Source organism: Trachurus japonicus, chromosome 11, assembly GCF_045865225.1.
Source record: "Trachurus japonicus isolate A0001 chromosome 11, Traja_1.0".
Classification (NCBI taxonomy): Eukaryota; Metazoa; Chordata; class Actinopteri; order Carangiformes; family Carangidae; genus Trachurus; species Trachurus japonicus.
Genome location: NC_140917.1, coordinates 13,573,840 through 13,589,917, shown reverse-complemented (window position 1 = coordinate 13,589,917; position 16,078 = coordinate 13,573,840). Strand labels below are relative to the sequence as shown.

The window sequence follows — 16,078 nt, the reverse complement described above, 5'->3', positions numbered from 1 at the left end:
GTGTTTGTTTGCTTGCTGTTTGCATCAGTCAGTACTCAGTAGCATATGACAATAGAAATACTTGAGTCCATGTAGGCGTTCAGCCATGCAGTTACTTCCTTCTTCCCAGATATGTTGATGTTGGCTCTGACGAAATGTCCCGCTCGCGTCAGCCCATAAACACCAGTGCCAATCTGCTTCCGTCCACTGCCGCCTTTTCACCACATTCTTCTTTTGATGCTGAGTAAACTGAGCCTTCAACTTGACTTTCCAGACACGAGGAACTGCAGCTTATCAGATGTCAACATCTTTGAGCTTCCACACATCACGACCTGAGTCAAGAGTCTGTAGCGCACTCAGCCACACAAATGATCCGTCAAACTGAACCACACCTGAATTCACAGCAGCTCTGACTTGAATTGAATTAGTTTCATTAATTAATAATAAGACTTTGAATCCACATGGTCCCACACTGTATTAATCCATCCATTGTCTATAACTTATCCATGCAGGGTTGCAGGGGGGCTGGAGCCAATACTAGCTGATACAGGGTGAGGGTGAGGTTCACCCTGGACAGGATGCCAGGAAATCACAGGCCAAAAACATACACACCAACCTCATACACTCACATTCACACCTACAGGGAACAGGGTCTTCGGACCGTGGGAGGAAGCTGGAGAACCTGGAGAGACCCCACACAGGCGGTGCTGCTAACCACTGTGATAACGCGCCGCCCATCCCACCTGTCCAGTAGAGAAAATTAGGATGAAACTACGCTCAAAATCCAGCATCAACAACAACTGAAAAACACTGATAAATGAATCTGATATCGGCCCAGATATTGACTAAATAGTGAGATCGGGTATCGGATAATGGTGCTGATCCATGACGCCGATCTATTCACTTTAATTATTTTTAGTTATTCGCAGCAACAAACACAGAGCAACGACATTTTACAAAGTTAGGAAAGTAATGTCAAAGTCCAGCCTGAAGCCTTCACTGTCTTCTGCATGGCAAGGTGTAAAATGTATTAATTTAACAGTGGTATTGTATTGGTATCAGGTTTCAGGCAATAGGTACGCTAAGCCCAGGTATCGATCGGTATCGCGGTATCGTCATTGGGACTGAAAAAGCCGGATTGTTGCATCCCTATTCCTCACTTAGTCTTATTTCAGGTCACATCCCTGTTTACTACTGTCTACTATTAATTTTAAAGTTCATCACAAAAGTTATGTGAAGTAATAGTAAAAATGTTTTGTGAGGTCACACTGACCTTGACCTTTGACCACTGTTAGTTAATCAGTTCATCCTGTAGTTAACGTTAATATATCTGCCAAATGTGGAGTTAGATGATGGTGTTACTCAGATATCGTGTCCATCAGAGTGTGACAAATGTCCGTTCAAACACAGAGACGCCTCAGGACCTGACTGTGTGAAGGAACACAAAGCTACAAGGAGCATTTTAACCTGAGATATTATCAATCTCATAATGAGTTAAATCATCAAGGCTGCAGCATAAGCAGTGTGCAGTGCATGCTGGGATGTTTTTGGTACAATTCTGTAAGTACGACACTAGAAAAACAACGTACTTGTTGATTCAGTGAGACCTAAATCCTGCTGTGCTTTGGCCTTGACCCAGATGTTACAGCAGCAGCAGCAGCAGCTCTTTAGGCTCTCTGCCCTCAGTGTCACTGAGGGTTTCCCCTCTGTCTTGATCACATGCAGCTGGGGTTTTGTTTTTGTTTTATTTGTGTTTTGGTAAGTTGCTACGTGCCGTTTTCTGTGTGATCTCAGTTGCATCTCATGGTTTCCATCCCTAATCACAAGCTCCATCCTTAGGTTACACGACAGCAGCTGTGCAAACTTCCCGCACTGTTGATTTAATATCAAAGTTATATTTGATGTATTAATTATCAGCCGGAGCAGCAGCCGACCTCCCGCCCCCAAGGAGGAGCTGGAGGAAGGTTTGGTTTGGTGACGGGAGTGTGGGTAAGACTGGAAGCAGCAACACAACACAACACTGCTGTTTGCTCTGGTCCTCTATCTCAGTATCCCAGCAACCTCTGCATGGGCCGAGGTTGTCCTGCCTCCACCTCACACACACACACACACACACACACACACATATATATATATATATACATACGCACAGAAGAATCAACAGACACATACAAAAACAGGATTTTATTTCGTTCCCTTTAAAACTCTGGTGTGATTCTCACGTCTTAACGTTCTCTCTCTCTACATGATGGGGTTTACATGTTTTCAAGGAAACGCTACTTGTGTAATATTTTCATACTAAATAACCTACTTTAATTCCCAGCTGTTTGCTGAGGCTATTGTACAAGTGTTAACTATACGGGCACACACTGAATCGGTTTCCCTGTCTGAGTCAAAGCACTCAGCTTACCCCACCTTTTGCCTTAAAAGAAACTCACATGCTACTTTGACCTTTTACAGGCAAAGAGCTCATTCTCGCTGAACTAGTTTTTCCTTTCCGTCAGCAGAGGGAACACAGACCGACCTCACTGGACCGTGAAGACATTAAGTGCTTACGAGGAGGATGTTTAATGATTGAAACGAGAGCTGCATAGTTTCACAGGTCATGTAAAGTGGGGAAAGAAAACCAGCTTTGCTCTGTTTTTTTCCAAACTCTCCGCACCGACCGTAGCTACTGCTGCAGCTCCGAGCCAAAGCAGGACAAGTTCAACAACGTCATGGGAAAATGGGCGTCTTTCATTCAAAGTTAACTTAGCTTAGCTTAAAGCCTGGAAGCAGGAGTGGGGAGAGGCATAGTGAAGGAATGCAGCCACAACATTTGGAAGTTACTAATTAACACGGAGTTTAATGTGAAACACAAACAGAAGTTAAGGGGCCAAGAAGGAAAGAAAAGGTTAATGGGAACTTGTTCTATGGTTTCTTGACAAGCAGCAGTTTATCCATCCGTGCTGTGGCTCCATAAACTGCATTTTTTTAGTGTTTACATGAGGGGCTAGTGCAGTAAAAATTTCCTTCCACCTACAGTAGGCTACAGCCCATAATCAGTAAAAACCCTGACAACCTCAGCGCCGTGGTGACAAGACTGAGTAAATAAACGATATATTATCCAGCAGCCGTTTGTCGCTGTAGCCGTTCCCTCCTGCTTCCAGTGTTAAAGGTCGGCCAGGCTAACCATATATACTGATCCCTGGTCAGCAGTGAACACACAGGACATGTTGGTGTTGATCTGAACATGCCGCCAAACTCATCTATCAACTAGTCGATGCACTAATTTATCTGATTTACACATCTACACACAGCGTCCACTGAGCATCAACACTCACACCAGATTGAATTTTCTTTTCTTTGTCTTCTCAAGACGTTTTAGTTTTAGGATCTAACAGTGAAACGGGAAATGCTCGTCATCAAGTCCAGCAACTCGTCAGTCACTCGTCATCCAGATGATGGACCATCAGCCTCCGTGGCCTCCGTCCGTCTTAATCTGCCTCCCGGAGGAACGAGAGGTAGACGTTGGACTGCAGGAAGCGTGGGTAACAGTCTGTGTCCAGGAGGGAGTAGATGCGTTTCTGTGCGTGGGACAGCGAGGTGCGAGACGGCGCCTGCAGCAGCTGGATGGTCAGGTCTCTGGTCTTACTGTCCAGGTTCACCTGCAACAACACAACACGGTGACTGCACTACACTCCGTTTAAAGAGGGCTATGTCAAATAAGGATTTATTTATTTATTTTATTTTATCAATAGATTAATGTTTTTTATCAAAACAAAACATAAACAGCATGTAAGTGCTCTCTGTATTTACAAAGATATCCTAAGAGGAAGGAAAACAAACCACCATCCAAACCAAAATGACTTCCCACCGCCACCCTCAACTGTTGCATCAGTCACCCTATCTCTCATAATTAATTATACAAGTACACAAGACAATAACAGGGTGGATGACGTTAATAAAAATAAATAAGTTAATGAAATAAAGACAGATAAACAATCTGCAAATTTGCTTTTTTTAGCTTCCTGTTCCTCTGTTTGTATTTCAGACTGAAAGATTTACTCAGTAGGCCTAGGCTATATTCTGCTCATTAGATTGTGTTGTATCACAATCCTCCCAAATAATAAAACATCTATGCTTAAAGTTCCTTGTTTTCTCACATAAAAAAAATAAAAATAAAGAAGAAGAAGAAGAAGAAAGAAGAGCTCATCTCCTCTGACTTCCTGGTTGAGGGATCTGAATCAGGCCTTAAGCTCCGCCCACCTCCAACTGCCTGCTCCAGGTGAGAGTGCAGAGAGCATCAGGATGGTCAGAGGAGGAAACACCAGAGAGACTCAGCCACAGGTTTTAGTCTCAGTCAGACCCAGACTCAGATGAGGAGTCTGTTGAGACCAGAACCAGAGACTAATAGCAGACCCATCAGAGCAGTTAGTGTAGTTAGCCTTCTTATGTGTTGTTTGTTAGCTGGCAGTGGCTCTCAATGCGCTGACAACAAGGTTTATTATCAGGTTTACTAAGCCCCGCCCCCCATGCCCCTAAAAGTGACAGGATTGGTTCTTTAGGTTTGTGATGTACGAAACTTTGATTGTCTGAATCTGTGTTTATGAGACTGTCACTGGTTCACTGCAAGTTGAGTATGGACTGATTATTTTATTCTTTATGTCTATAAACAACAACATATTGACATGTTTACATTAGAGGGGTCTTTAATTAACTTCATTCAGGGGGTTTGTAGCTGGTCTTGTTTGGTCCGGTGTGACCAGGCTATACGCGCAGCACTGTGTCAAATGGACTGGTTGTAGCTATACTTTCATTGTAATACAAGGGAAAAGCATAACATTTCTTCTTCTTTAAACCCATCAAGATCATCATTTTGAGCAGCATCGAGTTCAGGATTCCCAGTTTCCAAATGTGGAGGTGGGCAATGTGATTAAAATGGCTAATTCCCTGCAAAGGAAATGCCACGATAAGAGCAGCTGAAAGAGAGACGACAGACAGCTACACCCGGTGAGTCACACACATGAGATGTGTAAAATTGGGTGAAATTAATCTTGCAGTTCAGCTCCCTGCATCTGAGTTACAGTCTTTATTAAACAGCAGCTTTCAGGGACAGGACGAATGACCTTTCTATCCCCTATATATCTTGTTAATCATATTTTATCTTTTGCATGTTGTGAGTTGGTAACTTGGACGTTTTTACTGCTGATCCTGACCTAAACTGTGGAAATAGGCGTTTTCATTCTACAGGATGCTCCTGCTCCTGCTTAAATACAGTATAATAATAGAGCAAATTTTTATTGTGGTTATTATCTCCACATGAATGCAGCCATTGATGTCAGACTATGAACTTTAACCGCCCCCACACAAGGAGTTTTCCAAAACACACATAACACATTGTTTTCTGCATGATTTCATTGATGAAATGGGGCTGAGAGTGAAACCAGTGGAAAGATGTGACAGGAAGAGGGAAGAGGCAGCACAGTTCAGCCCACGCCGCATGCAGCATGACACTAAGTATGTATGTAAACAGTTGTGTTACCTCTCGTGGGGCACCTGGCTGGATGTAGGTGGCGCAGATGTCCTTCGCCCGCCTCTGGAGGCTGAAGTTGTTGGATGAGTGTCTGTACTGCTCACAGGCCAGATAGAACTGCAGATTCTCCTCGCTGAACTCAGAGCGCAGGAATGCTCCAAACACTGAAACACCAGCTGAGAGGAGGAGGAGGAGGAGGAGGAGGAGGGAGAGGAGGGTAATAAGGGCTTACCTCAACATGCAACATCAAATTACACATGTCACAAGAGGACAACACCCACCCACACACACACACGCACACACACACAGACACACACAGCACTGACACAACCGTCCCTCAAGCCTAATAAGGACATGACAGACACACAAGTGCTGCTTCACAGGATCAGTGTAAAAAGCTGTGCACACACCCGTCACCTCACCAGAGGAATCAGACATGACCGACTGCTCCAAACTGCTGACACCCCACACACACACACACACACACACACACGCACATGCACAAATGCACACACTCATACACCATGTCACACTTCACACACGTCAACTGCAGCAGAAGACAGCACTCCAAATTAGCATGGCACCGATAAGGAGGCCGTGTCACACGCTGTGCTGAGGTCAGTCCTCAGGCAGCTTCGACTCAAGCGTTTCCCTGAACATGTGGCATCGCTGCAGTGCAGTGTGCACAGACTCGGCTCCGAATAACAAAGTGTCAAATACAAACCCCGTGTAAGTCGCCAGTCTTGCACAGACAGAGACAAACACTATTTAAAAACACTGTCATTGCAATATACACATATAGTGCCTTTCCCACTATGAGCACCAAATGTGGACAAGTCCTCTGCTGAAAATATTCACACTATTTTTCCCTGTTTGAATAACGTCTCTTTAAGACTGTTATGGGAAATGACTGAGCTTTTTTTTTTTCTTTCTCAATGAAACTATATCCAGTATCTGTGAGGTATTTTTAAAGACTTATGTCAGTGGGAACCGTTGAACTTGTGAACTGAGAGACACAGACTGACGAGGGGTCAGGAAAGTGTTGAGAGACCGAACACATCGATGGTTTGGGATCTTTTTACTGCACTTACAGTAAAGAAACATCACCATCTGTTTCAAATGTATTAGGGCTGCAACTAACAATTATTTTCATTATCGATTAATCTGTCGATTATTAAACGATTAATCGATTAGTTTTTTGGTCAATATAATGTAAAAAAATGTTTTGAAAAATGTCAATCAGTGTTTCCCAAACCACAAGATGATGTCTTCAAATGTCTTGTTTTGCCCACAAACCAAAGAGATGCTCAGTTAATTGTCATAAAGGACCAAAGAAACCAGAAATGTTCACATTAAAGAAGCTGAAATCAGAGAATTTGGACTTTCTTTCTTTAAAAACTAACCAAACCAACGATTAATTTAATTTAATTGAAAGTCTTTATTGTCCACTGCCCTGGAAATTTATCTTTGGCCTCATACAAGATAATTAATTATTAAATTAATAATCGATTATTGTGCGATTAATTGTTGCAGCTCTAAAACGTATCAATGTTCAATATACTGAAACAAAAAACTGTACAAGAACTGTATAGCTTCATAATGTAAAATACTAAATCTGAAATTGGCAGATGTATGGTATAAATAAGAAATAACAGGCTGGTTTAATTCATACTCATCAGAGTCTAATTGGTTCATGTTCAGGTTCGTCATGGAGTTCCACAGGGTTTTGTGCTCTGACCGATCATTTTCTCATTACTTATGCTTCCTTTAAACAATGTTATCGAGAAGCATCAGATAAATTTCCATTGTTTTGCAGATATCACAAAACTTTACTTATCTATGAAGCCGTGTGAGGCGAACCAGTTGATCAAACTTCAGGCATGTGTTAAGGACATCCAGATGATGAACAATTTTCCTTCATCTGATTATATCCTGACTCTCAATTCAGCGCTACTGTCAGAAACCTCGGTGTCATCTTTGACCAAGACATGACCTTAACCTCACAAAACAAGTATCTAGAATATCCATCCTCCATCAACACACAACATTAGGAAAATTAGAAACTCCCCGTCTCAAGTGGATGCTGGAAAACTCTTGTCTGGTTCTGTAGTTACACGACTATTTCTGTCGCTTTTCACTTGATCACATTTTTTCCACCCTCTCCATGATGGCCATACTTTTCACACCAACTCCCAGTGTCAGACTGCACATCAAGCATTACCCTGCTCTTATCTCATAGTGCAGAGATAGCCCTAAGTGACTCATAGCTGGCAGTTGTTTAAGCGAACACACTCTTCTAACTTTCCGACTTGGAATGTCCCCGAAAATCAACTTGGAGACTATCTTGAACATCATCGGCACCCTCCCTCTTTAAACAACCAATGCCGTGACCTCATAAACCTCCCTACAGGGGCTGCATTTAGAGTAAACACAGTGGGGATCACTCATTGGCCATTAAGGTACACCCACTCACAGCTCATTACATCTCTGTCTGGGTGGTGATTGGTCGACTGAACGTACTGCTGAACACTGTCAGAGAGCTGACTGCCTTAAAGCAGAAGTAAGCGATCCGGTCGTTTTGGCTAACTTCCTGTCAGCCGATGGAGTTAGCAGTCCCCGCCCTCGTCCCTACGTCACCACATTCACGCGCATCCCTTGGCTGCACACACAGAGAGGACCGCCCCTTTATGCCGTTCTCTCTCCTCATTGGATAAAGGTTGTAGGATACAAGGAAAGTTTTATCCTCGGCTTACAGCAGAGCAGAGTGACTGACAGACCCGTGTTTCGGACCAAACACTCTATATAAGTGATTGCTGTCGGAGGATATAACTATTTAAGACTTATATTAACACAAACATTCCACTTACTTCTGCTTTAATAAAAAACTGTATGATTTGAAAATAAAAACAACCTCTTCATCAACCCCCAAAACACTTGCAAGCATGCATCCTCATTTCTACAACCATTGCCAAAAAAATAATTTTACTCAATTGGAAAGACAGAACAAAACGATCAATAAAATTCAAAATTGGAATTACACTCACCATAAAATATAATATCACCTGCTTCAACACCGATTTTGCAATCATCCAAGCTGATCCCTCCAAGCACTACTCCTCACTGTTCATCCCTTTTTTATACATACCGTATATATTTATTCTCTTTTCTTCTTTAAATTCAGCCCCTCCTCAAATTGCCTGCTCAATACCCCTTAAAAATCATGATTTAAAAAGCGTACTCATGAGCTTTGGGGGTTATTTACAATGTGTCAATGTTGAATTGAGTTATGCATTTAAGTTTATGATTCTTTATATTTTGAATATTCTCCTTACATGAACATTTGGAGTAAAAAATATTTTGAGCCTTGTCGAGACTGATATCAGATTGTGTGCCTGCTGGAAATCCCTGAAAGCAGGTCTGACGTCTCGGCGGCATCATGAATGAAAAGCACATTCAGATAAAAGACCTGAACAAGCTCTGTAAGTAATGACAAGCAGTGATGTGAAGTACGTCGTCTTCAGGCATGCAAAACATGTTGACATTGTTATCAGAGGCAGCAATCAGGGCCTGGGCTGATTGTGAGCTGATATGACTGACAACTTGTGTATGTCAGTGTGTACTTGAGGAGGCTGCAACACAGAGCTGACAGAGGAACAGTGCAGACACACAGGTTTAACGTCAGACTTGTCATTAACCTCCAGCTGCAGACTGACACACCGTCGCTGCAGTGATTTACAGTACAGGTCCTGGTGTTTACTACCTGTTCTATTCATAGAAGCAGCAGGAGGTTTGGGGAAGTGCAGGTTACAGTTCACAGTGTGTCGTGACGCAAAGACAGATCTGATCTTAAGTGGCTCATTATTCTCCCCCAAGGCAGATGTGAACAGGGGAGTTCAGGTCAGACAGATCCTCGTTTAAAAGAGCTTCCCTTCCCTCTAACATCAGCTGGAGTAAAGCGTGCTGCTCAGTGTGGGCGCTCCGTCTCAGGACATCATCTACTGGAGTCTCCACCTCCACCAATCAGTCTAATCACAGGAAATAACATACTCTCTCCCCTCTGAGTCACAGCGTTGAATAATAATCTCAAGTGCTTCTGCAGAACGTTATCATTTTACAGTAAAGTTCATGTTTACAAAATACCATCCCATCATTTATTTATTATCACATGAAATATTTGTGTTTAAACTGTGTTGTAATTGGCAAATGCATTGTTGAGCCGTTGGCCACATCACACGGGACAGACGAGCTCCAAAACGGACCGCTTCCTGGAGATGCTTCCATGAAACACTTGTGATTTTCCTTCAAGTGTGAGTGGAGGTTTCCTCAACACAACAGTTGCACAAACACCCTTATCTATCGTCCTAAACATTTCTTTAAAATCTTCACTTAAGTATTCTACTTAAAGGGATAGGTCAACATTTTCGGCAAATTGGCCCATTGCCATAATCCCTATAGTCATAGCAGTAGGTTCGTTACATTTAATTGTCGGTGCAAGCTATTCTTAGAACGATGGAGCAGAGCCGCGAGCTGCTCAGAGCTACGCTACGAGGGCTCATGGGATTTCTTGGTTTCCCTCATCAAACTCATCAAATACACAATGCAACAACTCCAAAACGCTCTGGTGGACAAGTTGTGACCTGCACATTCACCACGCTATGAGAAAATAACGTAACGTTACGAGATGGAGTTGTTTTAGAGGTAAATGCAGAGACTGGTTACTGAAAAACTGCCCCCAGTGGGCAGTGCATCAGCGGTTTTGCATGAATTTACCTCTAAAACAACTCTGTCTCATAACGTTCTGTTATTATCTCATAGCGTTCTGTTATTATCTCATAGCGTGGTGAATGTGCAGGTCACAACTTGTCCACAAGAGCGTTTTGGAGTTGTTGGATTGGGTATTTGATGATCTGATGAGGAAAACCAAGAAATCCCATTAGCCTCCATAATCGCTGTTCTAAAAATAGCTTGCATCAACAATTAAAGGTAACAAACCTACTCCTAAAACGATAGCAATGGGTCAATTTGCCAAAATGTTTAACTATCCCTTTAAGTAATTAAGTTTTTTTTTATTTGTTCTGACTCAAAATTCACTGTTGCAAATGCCTCAACTTTTTCTGATATTCTGTGTAAAATTCTTAATTTGTCGCTTCTGCTCAGGAGAAATAATAAAAAGTTGCAGCTGTAAGAAAGAAACCATTAAACCCCAGAGAGCAGTTTGCCCAGAAGAGTTCAACCAAACTACCAGCACTTACTGTAAGAAGCACTTAACTCACTGTCTACTGTCTGTCAGAGGAATGATCCTGTTCTACTTAATATGAGATAAACAATATTCGATGACAGTCACTTCTTTCCATTTCAACTTTTCTCCAAGAAAATTACAACACAACCCTCCTCTGAACCAGGGAACTTCCAACCTTAGGTCCTCCAACGTTCACCTGCACCTGCACCCAGTCGGTGCTTAAAATGGAAAATAATAAACGTCACCAATTTGCACTCAAAACTTCCTTCTCAACCAAACACCAATCAACCAGGTGTGTTCAGTGACAGTAGGACTTACTTTGACTGGCCAGCAGGGTGTTCAGGGACTCAGCCCAACTCTCCAGCTCTTCTCGGTTGATCTTGCTCTTCTTGCCGTGGCCCACCTGACTCCACTGGCGCATGAAGAGCAGACGAGACCTCCTCTCTTTAGCACTGTCGGACCAGGGAGAAGTGATAACCAACACAAAACAGCCGACATCAGGATTGACAACTTCACAACAATGTCAGGATGAAAAATCTAATAAAATATCTCGTGAATGCTGAAGAGATCATAACAGTGATGCAGCAGGACATTAACGTGGTTCTCACCTGTCTTTCTGTTCTGTATTTGTCAGGTTGGTGTTTGAGGAGTGAGGACTCTGAAACAGAAATCACACAGTCAAGTGGAGAAATCCCAGTTAAGCATCTGGTTCAGTAGCATGTATTTCTGAGGAGGATATTCTGAATCTGCACTGTTGCCTCTAAGCGAGATGGTTCTGGGTTTGATTCCCAGGCCTGGAGCCTTTCTGGGTCGAGTTAGCATAAGTATGTGTTGTTGTTTGTCTTTGTCTATACATCTGCCCTGTGATGGACTGGTGACTTGTACAACGCCCTCTCCGTACAGTATGTCAGCAGTCTAGACGATGGATGGATGGATGGATGGATGGATGGATGGATGGACTGAGTGCTAGGTTAGATGGTAATGGTGCAGCTATACAAAATCCATTAGCAGGGGAACAAGTCAGCCCAGGCTTGTTTATGACGAGGCTGCAATCACATGCTGCAGGTTGGATGATTTATAACCAAAGAATGGAAGATACATTATGCTTTAAACAGACTTAGGTCACTGTTGGCTGCTAACTGTAGTAGTTTTTACAAGATTTACAGAAGGGCATGTTCTTTTTTTATAAACATGTTTTAACCTGTTGAATAATGAGTTTGGTTCAATAGCTTGTTAGCTTCCTTTGCCTGCAGCTAAAGGTATAATGGTTTGTGACTGACTGTACTGAACAAAGGTTTCACATGTGAGTTGGTTCATTGAGAGTCAGATCAAGTTATAATAAAGGTGAGGCTGCGGGGTCAATACAGTGAACGGGGGCCTCAATATACTGGTAATCAATAGTATCTCACTGACAAATCTAGACTGAACTTTTGCAGTTGTTTTCTCATACTTGCTGTGCTCCTTAAACACACCCACTGTGTGAGATACAGTACCGTGCCAGCAGTTAAACATGCCATGCCATGTTTGAAGTGACATTATGAGTAATAATGAGCTATAGGTTCACACGCAAAATGATTCCAAGAAAGGTTAATGATGGGTGAGCTTGACTAAAGTTCTCACACACTAACACACACACACACACACACACACACACACACACACACACACACACACACACACACACACACACACACACACACACACACTTCAGAGTTAAGGTTTTACAGATTTTTTTTCCCATGTTATCATTTTGACATTTAAAAAGATTGTCTGTTTAAATGTGAAAAAGTGTTTCTATTTTCATTTTTTGCTTGGTAGAATAAAAAAAAAAACAGCTTCATGCCAATAATTTTTTACGACATTTGAAATTTAGGTTTCCTTCGCGTATTTTTCTGTTTCACAACTTCAAATCATGCATTAAGCAACTTAAAGCCCCTGTACAGACTTTTCATTTAGTGTTGATTTTGGCGGCCCCTGTGGACGAAAGTGGGGGTGTTTTGCCAGAATGTAGACTGCATTTCCCACTGTCATGAAGATGTTTGTCTGGCCGGCGCGTGTAGATTTGTTTTGGAAACGTCAGAAAGAAGACGAGACTTGCTTTTTTTTTTTTTTTGCAGCGTAATGTATTCGTATCGTTTCGTCAGTGGTCCGACCCGACCATGCCTTCCAGAGGTATGGAATTAGACTACTTAGAAATAGCGTATCTTCACACTGATGGGCTCATTTGCTGTTGTAGCAGAGACATCAGCAGAAACCAGAGACTTTTGCGTATCCAGTTAAAAGCTCCGTACATCGGCTTTAATGGAAAAACAGCGAAATCAGTTAATATCATGTCTGCTTTTCCTCTAGTTGATGTGAACTTTTACCCCCTCGCTACCTGACTCAAACCGGCCTCCGCAAATCCAGATCTAAAATCCAGGACCTTACAGCAGGAGGCAGCAGTTAGACTTGCAAAGACATGGACCAAAATGTTCACACATTTGATATGGATAATTTGATATGGCTATAATGAAACGTAATAACCCACCTGTCCAAACAGACCCTTGAGGTGCATTTTAGCAGCTGACAGTTTGGGTTTATTCTGGTGCCGGTGGTGGGATCTGAAGAAGAAGGGGTTGGAGGAGGATGCAGACGAGGGGGACGGGGAAGGCAGGTCGTCTTTCTCCACGCTCTCAGTGCTGCCCTTAGCGCCGGGGGCCAGCTGGCTGTCACTGTAGGCCCTGCAGCCCTCGCTGATGAGACACACTCCGAGTTGGCTCTTGTCCAGTTTCTCCCGCTCGGTCAGGTTCTCGATGCTGATGCTGCGGTCCTTGGTAAGCGCCTTCTTGCCGCCGCCGCCGCCGATTCCCCCGCTGGAGCTCGTTTTAGGCTCCTGGATGGTGGGAGCCGGATCGGCCGACCTCTCGTCGAGCTCATCGTACTCCTGGTGAGGTGTGTAGATGCCGGACTCTCGCTTCTTCTCATTGTCCGTGTTCTTCAGGGCTACCTTCTTCCACGGGAGGAAGTCGAGATCCAGGAGGGATCCCTCCGAGCTGAATCTACGCATGGTGTCTTGTATGAGGTGTGATGGAGAAATGCAGGAAAAGGGAGTGCTGCAAAAAAAACAAACAAACATAAAAGTTAGAAGGTTTAAAGGTCAAGGAAGGTAGGTTATGAGTCACTGAGACAAGAAGTTGCTCCACATTCAGGTTTCACTCAATCGGGGACACGACACCACACTAACACTGGGGAGTTGCTCAGTTCTTCATGTCATGGATCCACCAGACGTTAAAACTTTCCTCTGAGACTCTGCTCTATGTTGACATGACTCTGCAGATCTCGCACATGAACATTCAAGCACAAGAAGAATCTCCTGCTCTTCCACATCCCAAAGGTTTTCTACTGGCTCCAGGTCTGTGGATATTGTAATGGGTGGGTGTGGGGGGTGGCCGGGACTCGTCCACACTGTCACGCTGATGAAACCATGGTTGAGACGACTTTCGCTTGGCGACACGAAGAATTATCCAGCTGGGAGTCGACAGGAGAAGATGGTGCCAGTCTGTGGCAACACAAAGACTGCAACATTCAAGGAAAACCTTCCCCACACACTTCCATCACATTGGCAGCAGCAGCCGGGACTGTTGACACAAAGCAGGTTGGTCCATGGAGTCAAATTCTTGACTCAAGCATCCAGATCCAGATCCAGATCAGATCAAGTCTTCAACTGTCCAGGTTTCAGTTCTTGGAGACAGGACGTGGAACACAATGTGGTCTGTTGTGGTGCAACCACGGAGTCTGAGGTGGATCTATGACATGAAGTGCTGAGGAACTACCCAGTGTTAGCTCTGTCTCAGTTTCTTTTTCGACCAAAAAAGACAGAGAGCTGCTGAGATGTTTGTCCTTCCAGCAGCTTCTCCGTTACTACAAAGGAAACTCTGGAGCTCTGAAACTCCTCCCTGACCCAAGTTCTTCTTCCTGGTCCCTCAGTTTATCTGGATACCTGCTCTAGAAGAGTCCTGGTTCCAGACTTGTTCACTTTCACAGTTTTTTGAGCTTTTTGTCCCACCTACCTACCCGTGAACTCTAGGACCTGATATAAATAAGAAGAGTCTTTCTCAACTCTGTCCAGTCAGCTCAGCTCACAAATGGGTGGACTCAGTCAAGCTTTAGACTCATCAAGGGTAATTAAAGCAAACAGGAAGTGGCCGACCACAGTCTGGAGTCACAGTAAAAACTTTGTTAAATGGGATTCTTCAGTATTGACTTTTAAAATAAATGTTGTCATTATGGCAGATTGAGGGTGGACTGAAAGGCAACATGGCAGTTTTATTGATTCAATATAAAATCTGCGTCAATGAAGAGTGAAAACATGTGGAGATTAATCAGGCAGCTGATGTAATTTATGGTTTGTATCTTCTAACTGTGGAAAAACTGATGAAATGGATTGTAAATTATGCCAATTAAATAAAATCATGAAATACTTTTGGTTAACCATACATATTATCATAATTCCTAACTTTTAGCAGTTGTTTCTAATTAAATACATGGAGGCTATAGCTATATTTTCCTAATGTTTTAATGTAAACTGTTAACAGCTTTTAACTTAGTGTCTCATAACATTAAAACTCACAAGTTGGTTTCAACAAATACTGACAGTCAGTGTGACAATATGGTCATGGTTATCAGCTGTACTGTCAGCTCACAGGGAAGTGACCCTGAATGTTACCACTGTGCCAGCTGGCATAGCATATTGAAATCCAGCCCTCATATAACTCTGCTCACCTCTGCAGCGATAAAAAAAAAAAAAAAAAAACTATCTGACATTTGGACTCATTAAGACTGAGCGCCTACGCTTTGCTGTGGTTCATTAACGCTATGAGGCGTGTGTTTACCTCTCGTCGTCCAGCAGTTAAACTCTCTCCATGGCAGGTCGGTGGCTCTCTCCAGATCCCTCGAGCAACATGTGCAAGAACTGAAGGTGGCAGATCCGACAGTGTCACTCTCAAGTCCGGACACAAACCAGGCAGAAATCAGAGAATCCAACCTGCGGCTGCTCCCGCTGCTGCTGCCTCCAGATTTGTTCTCGGCTCGGTCAGCAGCCGCACCTCAGACCTCCCTCCTCTCACACTGCGTTCATACGCTCACACACATGAATTCAAAGTGCGAGTCGCGGAGGGAAGATACACATCAGGAAAAAGTTCCACCAAGTTTCCCACAGTGACACTTGAACGGTTCAGACGGGCCTCCGCCTCCTCCTCCTCCTCCTCATGACTGCTGCTGCCACACCTTCACTTCTGTCTCAACTTGTCGCTCCTGATAGGAGCTGCCTGCACAGTGCGCGCACACACACACACACACACACACAC

At 43.4% G+C, this 16,078-nt stretch overlaps 1 protein-coding gene across 1 annotated transcript; it reads right to left on the bottom strand.

Annotated features, from left to right (window-relative positions):
• Positions 1-1,856: 1,856 nt before the first annotated feature.
• On the bottom strand, positions 1,857-16,041 carry LOC146978424 (uncharacterized). The gene is made up of 6 exons (XM_085791114.1): positions 15,605-16,041; positions 13,261-13,825; positions 11,342-11,391; positions 11,052-11,185; positions 5,504-5,670; positions 1,857-3,626 (listed from the first exon to the last, which is right to left on the bottom strand). Exons 2-6 carry the CDS (start codon positions 13,777-13,779, stop codon positions 3,456-3,458), a joined length of 1,041 nt encoding a protein of 346 aa, XP_085647240.1. The 5' UTR covers positions 13,780-13,825; positions 15,605-16,041; the 3' UTR covers positions 1,857-3,455.
• Positions 16,042-16,078: the final 37 nt, after the last annotated feature.